Raw genomic sequence first — 14,666 nt, 5'->3', positions numbered from 1 at the left:
AGATGGAAGTTCCCCCACACCTCAATGCTGCTGCTACGGCCAGAAAACCATGAATTTTCTGAGCCCATCCATTGTCATTTTGCTTCCCTTCTTCCCCACATGATGATGATGATATCTATAGGCCTGGTCTCCAGGGTCATGCAAAGAATGCCAACCAATCTTGGGGGTGGGTTACTAGTAGGAGGAACAAGAATGTTGAGATGCTTCCCCCTCACCCCTGCCTCCTGCTTCCCTGGTCCTGCAGTTAGATCCCATTGCTCTCTGTTGCCCTGGTAACCAGCTCTGCAAGAAGAAACTCAAGCTCAGCAAAGCCCCCAGGTTCTCTCTGCCCTCCCAGCCTGCTTCTTGGTGGGCAGAAAGAAGTGGAGTACAAGGGGCAGACAGATCAGCCTTAGATAGCCCTGCCCAACCCCCTTCTAGACACCCAGAGGCTAAGCTCTCAGTTAAAGCTTTTTGGCCCCCATCTCACGATTGTAATTCATATCACTCTACTTTTCTCTTTATTTTAACCATGAAAGCAGGTGCCTTACCAACACTCCCCCGGTTGGTCAGCACACAGGCCTGCTACCTTGTGGGTGACTCAAAAACTGCAAAAATTTGGAATCTCAGAGTCATCTCAGCATCTACAGCTCACTAAGACTGGGTTGTACCTCTGGGGCAGTGATTTTCAACCCTGATTATTTTAATCACCTGAAGAGCTTTTAAAAAATACAAGCTTGGCCCTTCCTCATTTAATTGATTGGGGTATGGCCTGGGCATCAGTATTTCTATAGTTTCCTGTGATTTCAGTGTGCAATAAAAGGTGGAAAGCACTACTGCTCCAGGAGGACCATTTCCTGGATTCAAGGTCTTGAATTTAAGTCATTACCTGGTGTCCTTGAGTAATTTTTTTTGGGGGGGAGTCCTGTCCCCCAACCTTTTAGTTTCCAGAAATCAGTCCATTTTATTTACAGCTCCCACACCCTCCACACTCCCCAATTCACCCTAACCGACAATCCCAAATCCTGCCCAGAGAGGAGGTTACCAAGGCAACCAGCTTAATCTGGTAACTGTGGCATGTGCTGGGAGAGAAGCCCTCTCCTCTTCCTATTTGGATCATAAAATGCTACCTGGGAAGCTCCAAGCCACTCCAGCCAGTTTCTCCTTTCAACCTGAGAGATACTGGGATGTCCAAAAAAAACGGAGCCCAGGAAACTGATACTCAGACCTAGCTTCTTAGCCATGATTGGGTTCGTTCTTTTTTTGTTCCCTCTCCAAATCCCCAGATGGGTGTGCAGAGCTTTATTTCTGTGAACACATGCCATAGCACACATGGGACTAGATATGCACATACAGTGACATGAGTGTAGTATACACCCTGTCAGTTCCACCACCACCACTCCCAGCTATTAGCATTCCTATCCTTGCCTGGTTAGTGCACAGTATTACGGGTGGAGCATTGTCCAAGGAGCCTCAACTCAGCTGGAACAGGGTGCCACTCCCTTGACCTTGAAAACTTTACCTGGATGTGTATCACTCTCTATCACTCTATCACTCTCCTCCTGGGGGGTTGAGGGGGATGTACTTTTAGGGACAGGAGGCTCTTGATATGAACATTAGGAATAAGGATTATTTGGAATGCAATCTGAATACACTATTCCCATTCTATTGCTATGTGACACTGTGCTTGGTGGGCTTGATGATGTTAGTTGGCAGGTGGGTTTGTCACCCATTTCTGTGGCCCTGCTTCCTTCTACCAGTGGGCTCAGGTGCCCTCATATTCCTGGTCTCCTCCCTTCTGCCTACTATTTCTTTTCACCCAAACTAGACCTGCCACAACCTGCTGCTCTCTACCTGGCTCTTACTTGCTTGCCAGTACCTGCCTCACAGGCCAGCCCTGCACCACCTACTATGCCCCACTAGAGAGGGCAGAAGGGCACCGCCCCCAGTGCCAAAGCCAATCCACCCAAGAAGGCTTCCTAGCCTTTCTTATTGGAGTTAAAGACCAAGTATTCCTGTGAGTATGGTAGAGGTGTGCAGGGTTCAGCAATCTTTGTAGGTCTCACCTGTTCTGTACAGGTAGGTGAGTCCAAGTGCAAGCTACAAACCATGTCTGGCTATTTGAAATGATGCTAAGAGACCCAGTAATTCCATAAACCAGGAATCCTTCTCCGTTATTAAGTCATTCCCTCGCCTTTGCCTTTAAATTCGCGTCTGCTCTGAACCCAAGCCCCTGTTTCCTTCATGGTCAGCCCCAGCACCCAAGTTCAAGCCTCGCGCGGCCCGGGGGGACGGACCCAGGGATGGTAGAGGCGGGAAAGGGGCGGGGACTGGGCAGGGACTAGAGAAGGGGGCGCGGTCTCTGTTCTGCCACCTTCCCCCCGGCGAGGAGCGCAGCCGCCGCCGCCGCCGCCGCCGTGTCCTCTCAGCCTTGCGCTGGGCACGCTGCCTCTGCCGCCGCAGCCCGGCCCAGGCGCGGAACCCGGGGCACTGGCCCCGTTGCGTGCCCACCCTTCGGCTGCAGCCGGCATGGGCAGCTACTGAGAGCGGGCTCTCCTTCCCTCTGGCACCTCCCCTGGCCACTGGCCACTGGACTTCGGCCAGCAAGCCTCGGCCACCTCTAGTCCCCAGTCCGGCGCCTGGCACGGCCCTCCGCTCTGCTCCTCCGGCTCTGAGCATCGCGTTCCTGCCCCCCCCCGCCCGCGCCTGGGACACCTGGGTCCCCCGGCGGCCCTTAGGAGAGGGGCGGGGGGGGGGTATGAAGCCGCTGGAGAAATTTTTGAAGAAGCAAACGTCGCAGCTGGCGGGACGGACGGTGGCGGGAGGTCCTGGCGGGGGTCCGGGGAGCTGCGGCGGGCCTGGAGGGGGTGGGGGACCTGGCGGGGGCGGCGGTCCAGCCGGGGGACCGCGGCCGCTGCAGCGGCGTCAGAGTGTGTCTCGCCTGCTGCTCCCAGCTTTCCTCCGGGAGCCCCCAGCCGAGCCAGGGCTGGAACCACCCGCTGAGGAAGAAGGGGGAGAGCCCGCGGGGGTCGCGGAGGAGCCGGTCAGCGGAGGACCTTGTTGGCTACAGCTAGAGGAGGTGCCAGGGCCAGGGTCGCTCGGGGGCGGGGGACCCCTGCGCTCCCCTTCTTCGTACTCCTCAGATGAACTGTCCCCAGGCGAGCCCCTCACTTCACCGCCCTGGGCGCCCCTGGGCGCTCCTGAGCTGCCGGAGCATCTTCTGAACCGGGTTCTGGAAAGGCTGGCTGGAGGGGCCACCAGGGACAGCGGCGCCTCAGGTAAGAAGTCCACAGGCTCATCCATCCCAGAGCAGGGGGTGCCCCTGGTTCCTCTTCTTGCCCTTGGAGAGTGGAAATGGCCCTGAGCCTGGGTGTGAATTTGAGGGCTCCCCCTAAACCGGGTAGGGACTGAGCTAAGCCACAGACCCTGTCTCAAGCACAAGAGGAGCAGCAGTGCCCACCTTCATTCCCGTAGCTGTCTCACCCATCAGGGAAGAAGCTGAGCCTCCTCTCCTTCAGCTACCCTTCCCCTCCTCTGGACATTTTAGCCACCATCTTCCATGGGTCCCTGCTGTTGACTGCCTCCTCCTCTGCCCTTAAATTGGGACCTGACATATTAAAATGGAAGCTTCTGAGCTCAACCTGTGCCGCCTTCGAAACGTGCCCAAGGCCTGAAAAACCTGACAGGAGTCCCTGACTGTGTAAAAGCCCCAGAGCACAGGCCAGCCCACTTGATAAATCAGCCTGGACAAGGCCCAAGCTGCCTTTGGGGGGTTAGGCAAAGGCATCTTCCTTAGCAGCTTGGTAGGGGCTAGCATTCTATTTGGGGATGGACTCAGACAGTGTTTGTGAAGAAAGGGGCCTCAGCATCAGGGCCTGTGCATCAGGGCCCTGCAACATCCAGGGGAGTTGGGGCTTTTCTGGCTCCCACCCTTCCGGTGTCAGGCTTTTGCTCTTGGCTGCTTTAAAAAATAATAACCACACCCTGAGAGGCTTATTCCCTAAATGATGATGCTATTTCACCCCTCCCCATCAGCACCTTACTAAGGGGCCTTTAAGAAAACTGAGTCCCAAATTACTGGTTAGTGCTGAGGTAGAAGACCTCGGACTCTTAGGTCCAACTCTAGACAGGCATTAAGCATAGGAGGGTCTGAGGTTAGAAGCCCAAGTTGAGACCCTAAAGATGGGTGAGGGATTACACTTTGCTCTTAGCCCTCTGCAAGGAACTCCAACCTAGGTGTGTGGAGTGGGACACCTCCCCTAGATTTTTCTCAAGGTCTGGGTCCTCTCCTTTGGCTCAGGCTACAGTCGCCCTGGGGAGCTGACACCTTTTGGATTTAATTAGAAAAATATCAGACACACACAGCTCTCCTAACCATAACTTCCCGCCTACACCACACACCCTGTGTCTCTATGACACATTCCCTGGGGAGGCTGTGCATTGGACCAGAGCCTGCTTTGGAAGAGACAGATGCCAAACTATAGCCCCCATATCAGCATCTCCCCCACTCTGTCCCATGCTCCTCTTTTGCTCTGTCTTTGCTTTCCTGTGAGATAAAGAGACCTCCTTATTCCTAGTCACTGTTCCTGGAGCTGGGGGTCAGGGCTGAGAGATCTCTGACTTACTTCAGAATATAGCAGTGTAGCTAGGTAAAAAGGAAAAGGGAGAAACTGTCTTTGCCCTTCCACAGGGGGCTGGTGCTACAGACTCTGCTCTCTCCCGTGGGGTGAGGCTCCTAAATTGATTATTACCCATATTATCTGGCCAAGCAGGCTGTATCCCCAGAGTAACTGGTTTGGGAAAGCCCAAACCAGTCCCAGAGTGAATTGAGAATCAGCTTAAACTACCACCCTGATACTTCCATTATAACCCATGTTCTCAAGCCATTTTGGTTTCCTCCCAGGGCGTGTAGGAGGAAAGGGCTTACAGAAGGTCCTCCACACCTAGCCAGAGCCTCTCGAACATCTGGGCAGCCCCATCTCACCACTAGGTTCTACCCTGACACTTTTCCCTTCTTCTAACATATTGAGAAAAGAGCAAAGATGCAGGAATCAGGGTTCTTCCAGCTCCAGGCAAGTCCCTTCTAGCACTGGGCCTCAGTTTCTCATTTGTGAAATGAATATGGTTGAAATAGATGATTTTGTGTTGGTTCTTCTTCATCTTCATAGCTAGAATAGATGGCCTGAGATGGTGAGCCAAGGTCTGTCAGAAGCCTTGGTTTTGTCCTGGAGCAGTGCCTGGGGACCTGGCCCTAACCTGTCCTGGTGAAGACACCTGGCTCCCTCCCTGTGCCCTGCCTGTGTGTGCCAGGAGGCTTTGCCCCACCCCAGGGCTGTCTGCGAGTCAGGGCGACCTTGTACCCGGCTGACTGGCTGAGCCAGGCCCAGACAGGGGTGTGGAAGGGAAAAGGGTGGTGAGAGGAGCCCCTCCCCTCCACCCTTCCATCATTAACCCTTGCATCTCTGGGCATCTAGAGTACACAAGCTTTCTATTTAAAGCCTCTGAGATCAAAGAGATGGCAGTCCCTCCCTCTCCATTTTAATGGGTCTCTTGTTCCCACCTGTCTGGGTGGAACTCAAAGTAGTGAGGTAGGGAGCAAGGAGGGGAGGAGGGATACATACGCATACCACTGACCCTAACCTCTCTGTTTGGAAGTTCTCTTTGTCTAGAGACCCTTCTGTGGGCTACTTCATTTTTCAGGCAGTTCTCAGGCTTGGTGTGCTATCTGACCAACTTTCCACATATACCAAAGAGAAGTATGCATTGCTGTCAAAGGCACACCTCCTTCCCTCCAGCTGCCTTGGCAGCTGCCAGCCCCACCCCCGCGACAGCTGCCCAGGATCTTCACACATGTGTGTGCACGTGTGCAGAGCATGACAAGGCAGGTGGCCGGGGCTCCAGCCTGCCTAAAGAGAACTTGCCCTTGGAGGCCAGAGAAGGAGTGCAGGAATTCCAGTCTGGTCCTAGAAGTGCCCTTCTGACATTCGTGGCACCCATTGATCTCCACAGATATCTTGCTTGATGACATCGTCCTTACCCACTCCCTCTTCCTCCCAACGGAGAAATTTCTACAGGAACTACATCAGTAATATCCTTTTGTGGAATTTGTAAAAGATAGGCCAGGAGGCAGCCCATTTTCTCTATCCCACATGTGACATCAGAGCCCAAGCTCTCCCCTAGAAAATATACTCAGCTTTTCAGTTCACCAGCTGTGTCTCTTTAGGTAGATCACCTCACCTCCAGGGGCTTCCAGTTCTTCTGTAAAATGGAGGTAAATAATACCTGCCCTGCCTACCTATGGCCTGCTACAAAGATCAATCTGATAGTAGATGTGAGAGTTCTTTGGCAACTGCAAAGACCTGTATAGATGTAAGGTGTTATTATCCTAATAAGGGTGCCTCTCTTCCCACTGAATTATTCTTCTAAACATCTGGTTGTCCAGTGCATTATTACAGAGTCTGCTGTCAACATCAGGTCTTGGCTGGGCTTCAGTAGGAGACCCTGGCCAATACAGATGAGCCACTGGCCAGCCTGTTCATTAGATCTCATATAAGCAGATAGCCTTTCACTGAGTTATTTTAGAACCTAATTCTTAATGTCAGGTCACTGAGTAAGTAGAATGTCTTAGATTCTCTTAGCAACATCAGGCCTCACAAAGCAATAAAGTCAGGTTTGTGGTGCAACTGTAAGCTCTGGGCCCTGGGCTGGCCAGAGGATGGGATGGGTCTTGGGCAGGGTATTCGGGTATTCCTAAGTGAAAAGCTAACAGGAAATGGATGTGATCAGGTGGATGCCATCACTACCTATTCTATGCAAAAACCTGGGCTGGCACAGGAGAAGGTCTTGGCTCCAGGACCCCTGGCTCCTAGAGAATATTTGGGGGTAGTTTAGCCTGCCATTGCTTCCCTTCCCAATTTCCTCAGGCTTGCCTGTCCATGGGTTTTTCTTGACTTAGGGGTCAGCTTTGTTCGGGCAGGGGTCCTGGAGGGCCCTGAGGGGCTAGGCCGGAAGCAGGCCTGTCTAGCCATGCTACTCCATTTCTTGGACACCTACCAAGGGCTGCTGCAGGAGGAAGAGGGGGCCGGCCACATCATCAAGGTGGGCCTGGGGAAGAAAAGGTGGGTGAGCAAGCTATTAGCTCTGGAAGGAAGCCCTTTTGAAGGAGACATACTCCTCAAGTTGGGTATCTGGAAGCAAAAAATGTCATTGGGTCTTGGATTATATGGTTCTTCTATGCTCAAAGGCATGGAGTCCCTGCCCCAGCCCTTGCAGAAAGTGGTACCTGGAATGAAACCCCTGTCCTCCTCTTCTCAGGATCTCTACCTGCTGATTATGAAGGATGAATCCCTTTATCAAGACCTCCGAGAGGAAACACTGAGGCTGCACCAGCTTGTGGAGACAGTGGAGCTGAAGTGAGGGAAAATGGGTTGCTGGAGGGGTCAGGAAAGAGGTCCCCTGAATTCCTCTATTACAGGGGCTACCTCTGGTTCTTTGGCTCAACATAGTGTTGTTGTTGTCCTGTGTATGTGTGTGTGTATATGTGTGTGTGTGTGTGTGTGTATGTGTGTGTGTGTATGTATGAGTATGTGTGAGTATGTGTTTTGTACCAGGGATTGAAACCAGAGGTGCTTAACCACTGAGCAATATCCTCAGCCCTTTTTATGTTTTATTTTGAGACAGAGTCTTGCTTAGGGCCTTGCTAAGTTGCTGAGGCTGGCTGTGAACTTGCAATCCTCCTGCCTCAGCCTCCCAAGTTGTTAGGATTACAGTTGTGTACCACTGCACCTGACTTCAATATGGTTTTATTTTAGCCCCTTTCTCTTACTGAAGGGTGACACAGAGCACTGTGTCCAGTCATTTTTATTGTCCATTCACCCATCCATTTGCCTGTTAATCCAGTGATGAACTAGTTAATATTTAACAACTAATGCTCAGGAGAAAGAGCCTTGATTCTTAGCTTTTGCTGATTCCATGGCATAAATTCTGTCATCATTTTGATTTTATGATGTCATTGAATATGGAATAGAGAAGAGATGTGTGTGGTAGCTAGATGTTATATAGCATTTCCACAGTACTGATACACTAGAGGTAAAAATCTCAAAAGCACAGATAATAATAAACTGTACCAAAATAATTAGCATACTTCCTTTTATGTAATAATTTATTTGAGCACATGTTTATAAAATGTGTGTTTATACACACATACATGCATATTTTAATGGCTGTGTTAAATATAAGTTGGCAAAATCCCTCAAAATTGAACTCATGAGCTGCCTTCAGGACACCACTGCATTTCTTCATCCCTTCTGCCCTTTCAGTTTTCTCTTTTCCATTCCCACCACCATGGCCCTTGTATAGGCCTCTTTAACTCTCACTTGGATTTTTTTTTTCTTTTTCTTTCTTTCTTTCTTTCTTTTTTTTTTTTTTTTTTTTTTTTGATACCGGGGATTAAACCCAGTGGTACTTAATCTTTGAGCATGTCCCCAGCCCTATTCTTTTTAAATTTTTCAAATTGCCAATGGACCTTTATTTTATTTATTTATATGTGGTGCTGAGAATTGAACCCAGTGCCTCACACATGCTAGGCAAGTGCTCTACCACTGAGCCACAAACCCAGCCCTCCCTAGCCCTTTTTTATAGTTTATTTAGAGACAGGGTTTCACTAAGTTGCTAAGGGTCTTGCTAAGTTGACGAGGCTGGCTTTGAACTCACAATCCTCCTGCCTCAACCTCCTGAGCTGCTGGGATTACAGGTGTGTGCCACCACACCCATCTCTTACCTGGATTATTGCCGTAGCCTCCTACTCAGGGCTTCAGCTTGTGGCCTTGCATATTTCTCCCTTTCTTTACATCGACAACAACAGAGAGATCTTTCAAACTTGTATAAACAATACCATCACACTCCTGTTACAAAAGCATCCACACTCTCTCACTACCTCCAAGACAAAGCTAAACATATGAACACAGCATTCAACACCCTTCTCTTTCTGCCTTCTGTTGAACCTTCCCACCTCATATCCCACATCTTTTTCTACCCTTGACACTCCCTATATAGCTCACCATTCTCTCAACTCCTGTGCTTTCCCAGATTCCTGCTGTTGCTTATATCATACACCCAGAATGCCTTCCTCCCACCTCTTTCACTTCCTGTTGTCCTTCAAGGCCTAGGTCAAATGCCATCTTCTCCATGAAAGTGTCACACAGATCCTCCTTTTAGGAATAGCTTTCAACATCTCTCTCCTGTGCCTTTTTCACATCACCAGTACCTCCTGCCTGGTGTTAGAAGTAGCTGTATGCACGTATGTCTCCCTCCCAGATTGTGAAGTCCTTGTTGGCAAAATTCAGAAAACATCTGATGGCCTACTACCTACCATGTGCCAAGCAGTGTGCTAGGCCCTGGAGGATGAAAAAAAAAAATTCAGTAAGAACAAATCCCAGTCCTCAAAAGTTCTCAGTCTCATAGAGGAAATAAGACATGAACATAAGCAATATTGTCCCAATATTTACAGCATTTGAGGCAAGCAAGTGACCTTTCCTGGTGGGGGGTGGATCAGAGAAGAACTGGTGGAAAAAGGGGCATTTGATTTGGGTCACTTGGTCACTTGTCCCATGCTGGTCATTGTCTTCTCTTCTGATCCCTTTAACCACCTTCTGAAAGTGGAGCTGGTATGTCCTTGACCCAGTTCTAATATCCTTGCTTAATGTTGCCTGCTTAATACTCCAAATGCCCAGCAGAGCTTGCTGATGCCCCACTGTGTCTGTACCAGGATCCCAGAGGAGAGCCAGCCACCCAGCAAGCAGGTAAAGCCACTCTTCCGCCATTTCCGTCGGATAGATTCCTGTCTCCAGACCCGAGTGGCTTTTCGGGGCTCAGATGAGAGTGAGTATCACCATTAGAAAAGGCAGGGCTTCCCAAGTGACTTGGGAGAATTGTGGGGTATCTGGGTCTTGGGTACCATCAGAGGAGTCTCCCTGTGTAGTGGAAGTAGATAGTACACTTATCTTCAGAGGCTAGCCTCTGGTATAGAACCAAGGTGCCCTGGAGGGGCTGGTACCTACCTGTGTTGAAAAGCTGCTTTCCTGTCTCTGTGCAGTCTTCTGCCGAGTCTACATGCCTGACCACTCTTACGTGACCATACGTAGCCGTCTCTCAGCATCTGTGCAGGACATTCTGGGCTCTGTGACAGAGAAGCTGCAGTATTCAGAGGAGCCTGCAGGGCGTGAGGATTCCCTCATTCTGGTAGCTGTGGCTTCCTCAGGAGGTAAGGGTCAGTGCCCTAGGGCTGAGACAAAGACTGAATTCTAGGTCTTTGCTACTCAGAGTATGATCCTGAGTCAAGCCTCATGTGCATCTCCTGGGAGCATTTAAAAAAATCTCAGACCCTACCCCAGACTTTCTGGATCAGAATCTCCATTTGGCTAAAAAAGACCTCCGGGGGATTAAAGTTTGGGAAGCACTAGCCCAGTACCCTGGGATTCTGATTTGAGTGCTGCCTCTCACTCACCTGGGGATTGGGTTCTAGTTCTTTTTTCAGGGTAAAGACAGGGTGGTAGGGCATGGCGGCACATACATGTAATCCCAACTGCATAGGAGACTGAAACAGGAGGATCACAAAGTCAAGGCCAGCCTGGGAAATGTAGTGAGACCCTGTCTCAAAAACTACAAATGGCTGGTATATAGCTTGGTGGTAGAGCACTTGCCTAGCGTATGCTAGGCCCTGGGTTCAGTCCCCAGTACCACAAAAACAACACAAAAAGATGCAGGGGTTCTAATCTCTGTGGGGAGACAGAAGGCCTACAGTGTATCTTATTTTTCTCTAAGAAAAAAAGTCCTGCCTTTCCAATGTCACAGGGACAAAAGAATGAGGAAAAAAAAAAAAAAAAGCTATGAAAGAATGTTGGAGGTTAAAAAAAAAGGAAGATCATAAATGCAAAAATAATAAATATGATAAGTATGGCAGATAAATATGGCATCAACTGGTGACAGCATGAGTCCCACTGGTCTAGAATGTGTCAGTGCAGGGCTAGGTGTTCTGGATGCGAAAGGAGACAGGGCCCGGGATGTATGAGGGAAGGGGTGGGGGGTGCTAAGCAGCCTGTTCTCCTGCAGAGAAGGTCCTTCTCCAGCCTACTGAGGACTGTGTTTTCACCACACTGGGCATCAACAGCCACCTGTTTGCCTGTACTCGGGACAGTTATGAGGCCCTGGTAAGACAAGGTTTTGGCTGGGAGCAAGGGCTGAGGGGGCACTGTGAACAGTCCCTCACCCTGCCACCAGGAGCCCAGCCCCTCTGTCCCTGCCTGTCACAGGTGCCCCTCCCTGAAGAGATCCAGGTCTCCCCTGGAGACACAGAGATCCACAGAGTGGAGCCAGAGGACGTTGCCAACCACCTTACTGCCTTCCATTGGGAGCTATTCCGATGTGTGCATGAGGTGGGGACTGAGGCTGGTGCTGGGCATGGGGCAGGAGGGAGAAACGAGCCAATGGGAGTCAGTGTTCCTAGCAGACCCTCCTGGTTAGATGGCTCAATTGTAGCATGCCCTTGAGCAGTGCACAGCCAGGACCTCCTCAAGCCTTTGTCTTCTCAAAAAAATGGCAGAGAGAGACTCCATACCTGAATGACTTAGGGCCAAAGCACAGCTTACCCAGAAACTGACTCAGGGTAATTTTAAAATATTCACTGTTAAAGAATTTTTAAAAAAGGTAAGCGACAATAATGTCTCTCAGGTGGTTGTCTTGAGGAGAAGTCAGCCTTTAGCAGGTGCCTGGCACCTAGTAAAATGCTCAATAGATGGTGATATCCTATTAACCTTGGTTCTCTCTTGCTTCTTGTCCCCCGCCCTCCGCTCACGCTCTGGGCTCCTGCCTCCTGCATTTCCTCGCTCCCTGTGCTGCCATCTTCCCACCCATGCCCTGACACCTCGGTGGCCCCTCTGTCACTTTGGGTGTAGCTGGAGTTCGTGGACTACGTGTTCCACGGGGAGCGCGGTCGCCGGGAGACCGCCAATTTGGAGCTGCTGCTGCAGCGCTGTAGCGAGGTCACGCACTGGGTGGCCACGGAGGTGCTGCTCTGTGAGGCCCCGGGCAAGCGCGCGCAGCTGCTCAAGAAGTTCATCAAAATCGCAGCCATGTGAGTGTGGCCAGCTGCGGCGGGGAGAGGGGCACACAGAGGCTCAGCAGCCGCAAGCTGCCAGATGCCCCCCTAACCTGCCAGATGCCCCCCTAACCCTGGCCCGCACTTCTCAGCTGCAAGCAGAACCAGGACCTGCTGTCCTTCTACGCTGTGGTCATGGGGCTGGACAACGCCGCCGTGAGCCGCCTGCGGCTCACCTGGGAGGTGAGGAACCACCTTCCTTCCTTCTCTTGCCATGGAGCTAGCTCAGTCATCCCGTTTCGGGGATCTTGGCATCCAGGGCTCACCCCAGTTCCGTCTCCTGTGATTACCAATAGTCTTTGTGCCGGTTGGAAGCAGGCGCCCTCTTCTGGCAACTGTAGCCCCAGGTCACAGCTTGTGTCACGTCTTCTTGGTGCAAATTGTTAAAAAGCCAAATTCCCAGACTGAGAGGAACTGACTTTAGGAGTAAGGCTGAGTTTCAGCCAGCAACCAGGTGGCTTTGCTATGCTCCTTGTCATAGTACATGCATGAGCAGAAGTCTCACTTTTCCCAGAAAAATTCAGTCCTCTGGGTTCTTTCAACTTCTGGACTTTTCCAAGGACTGACTGCTTCCCCATCCACTGGCTTCCCACCACTGAGCAAGATATGCCAGCCCTTTCCCCATCTAATGCTGGGAATTAGTCAGGTGTTCCTGTGAAATCCGAGGAGCTCCACTCTGACATCTCTTCTTCTTCCTTCAAACTCTGCAGAAGCTGCCAGGGAAATTCAAGAACTTGTTCCGCAAATTTGAGAACCTGACAGTGAGTGGGTTTGGCTCTTTCCACTGCCCTTGGACTTTCATCCCTGTTCTCGTAAACCCTCTGCCTTCAGCTTCCTTTTAAAGGTTTTTAGTGCCTGGGACACTGCTCCTCTACCCACCATGCAGGAAGGGGAAAGGTGGAAGTATTGCTACCCTGTTTTCCCTGGAGGAGGGGAGGAAAGCAATAAGCCCCTCCCTGTCACACACCCAGCTAGACACCCACACACCCCTCTAGCTGATTGGGCAGGGAGATGAGGGAAAGAGTGGGAGACATGTTTGGGGTACACTGAGCCCATCTGTCTCTTATTCCTCTTCTGTGGAATGCTAGGATCCTTGCAGGAACCACAAAAGCTATCGAGAAGTGATCTCCAAAATGAAGCCCCCTGTGATTCCCTTCGTACCTCTGATCCTCAAAGGTGAGAGAGTCACTGCCACACTGTGGTTCTCCTCTCCACATTTCCTTTTCCCAAGCCCCAGTTCTGACTCTCAGTCCCCTCTCAGCTCAGCTCTATATGTCCTACTGAGGAGACTTCCAGACTGAAGTATAGACTGGCATATAGGACCCTCCCCCATATATGGTTCTATATGCCATGGCCCTTTGGACCTCCTCTCCTCTGTGTGCCTCAAATTTGACTCTCTTCTTCCCCTAGACCTGACATTCCTACACGAGGGGAGTAAGACCCTCATAGATGGCTTGGTGAACATTGAGAAGCTGGTGAGTAGATCTGCCAACTCTCTGTCCATGAGTGAGGGGCTTTGTCCTCCCCCTCTCTCCTGTCACCTTCCTAAAATAGAAGTCTTCCTCCATGGTACCCAGCTGGCCTAACAGACTCTCGGCTGTCTCCCTGGTGGCATCACTGTGGCAACCCACCCATGGGTGGCAAAGCTGACAGGCCGCTTGGGGGCAACTCTACCCGCCAACCCACCTGGTACCCACCTACACCCTCTCCTTTGGTCCCCAAAACCCTTCAGAACTGGGAACTTGAGAGAGTAAAACCAACAGAGTTGGAGAATGGAGGTGGGGGGTGTGTAAGGGGGAAGCATCTTTCTGTGCCCTTTTCAGGGCTCATTTCTTGTCATCTCCCAGCATTCAGTGGCCGAGAAAGTGAGGACAATCCGAAAATACAGGAGCCGGCCCCTCTGTGAGTGCCTAGTACCCGGGGTTCTAAGAGGGTTTGGGGTGGAGTGCTGGCTGAGTGGGAAGGTTAAGGGGACCTCTGTCCTTAAACATGTTTTTACTTACACGGGTCGTTCTCTCCTTGTGCCTCCTGCCAAACACCTATCCTAATCTTCATGTTTTGCCTGGTGTATGGAGAGGAAGAAGGGAGGCTGGGAGCCTGACTGCCTCTCCCTCCCTGCCCCCCAGGCCTGGACATGGAGGCCTCCCCTCACCACCTGCAGACAAAGGCCTATGTACGCCAGTTCCAGGTCATCGACAACCAGAACCTCCTCTTCGAGCTCTCCTACAAGCTGGAGGCTAATAGTCAGTGAAAATGGAGGGGCTGGGCTGCCCCCACCAGAGTCCTTGACACCTGGCACTCAAGCACTTTGCACGATGTCCCAACAAATTCACATGGAATATATTTCCCCTGGAGCAACTTCCTGCCCCATGGGGAAGAGTCAGATGGACTTACCTGGATTCATAAGCTCATAAGCTTATTCATCCTTCTGAAATCCCTTTACCCTTGTTCTTTCACGCCCCAACTACACTAGGTGTGTTCCTGCCTTTTTGAGGAAAAGGGGATAGAGTGCTCCTTCCTCTGTCACCTCCCA

The 14,666-nt window shown here is 51.1% G+C and overlaps 1 protein-coding gene across 1 annotated transcript; it reads left to right on the top strand.

The window, feature by feature from the left end:
• The first annotated feature begins 2,737 nt into the window (after positions 1-2,737).
• Positions 2,738-14,384, top strand: Rapgefl1 (Rap guanine nucleotide exchange factor like 1). The gene is made up of 15 exons (XM_076870965.2): positions 2,738-3,257; positions 5,989-6,067; positions 6,942-7,077; positions 7,294-7,391; positions 9,746-9,858; positions 10,073-10,240; positions 11,089-11,186; positions 11,289-11,411; positions 11,931-12,109; positions 12,226-12,316; positions 12,844-12,894; positions 13,222-13,309; positions 13,544-13,608; positions 13,981-14,035; positions 14,260-14,384. Exons 1-15 carry the CDS (start codon positions 2,738-2,740, stop codon positions 14,382-14,384), a joined length of 1,989 nt encoding a protein of 662 aa, XP_076727080.2.
• Positions 14,385-14,666: the final 282 nt, after the last annotated feature.

The sequence above is a fragment of the Callospermophilus lateralis genome, chromosome 11, assembly GCF_048772815.1.
Source record: "Callospermophilus lateralis isolate mCalLat2 chromosome 11, mCalLat2.hap1, whole genome shotgun sequence".
NCBI lineage: Eukaryota > Metazoa > Chordata > Mammalia > Rodentia > Sciuridae > Callospermophilus > Callospermophilus lateralis.
Note: the sequence above shows the minus strand (reverse complement) of the source record. Positions and strands in the feature narration are given on the sequence as shown.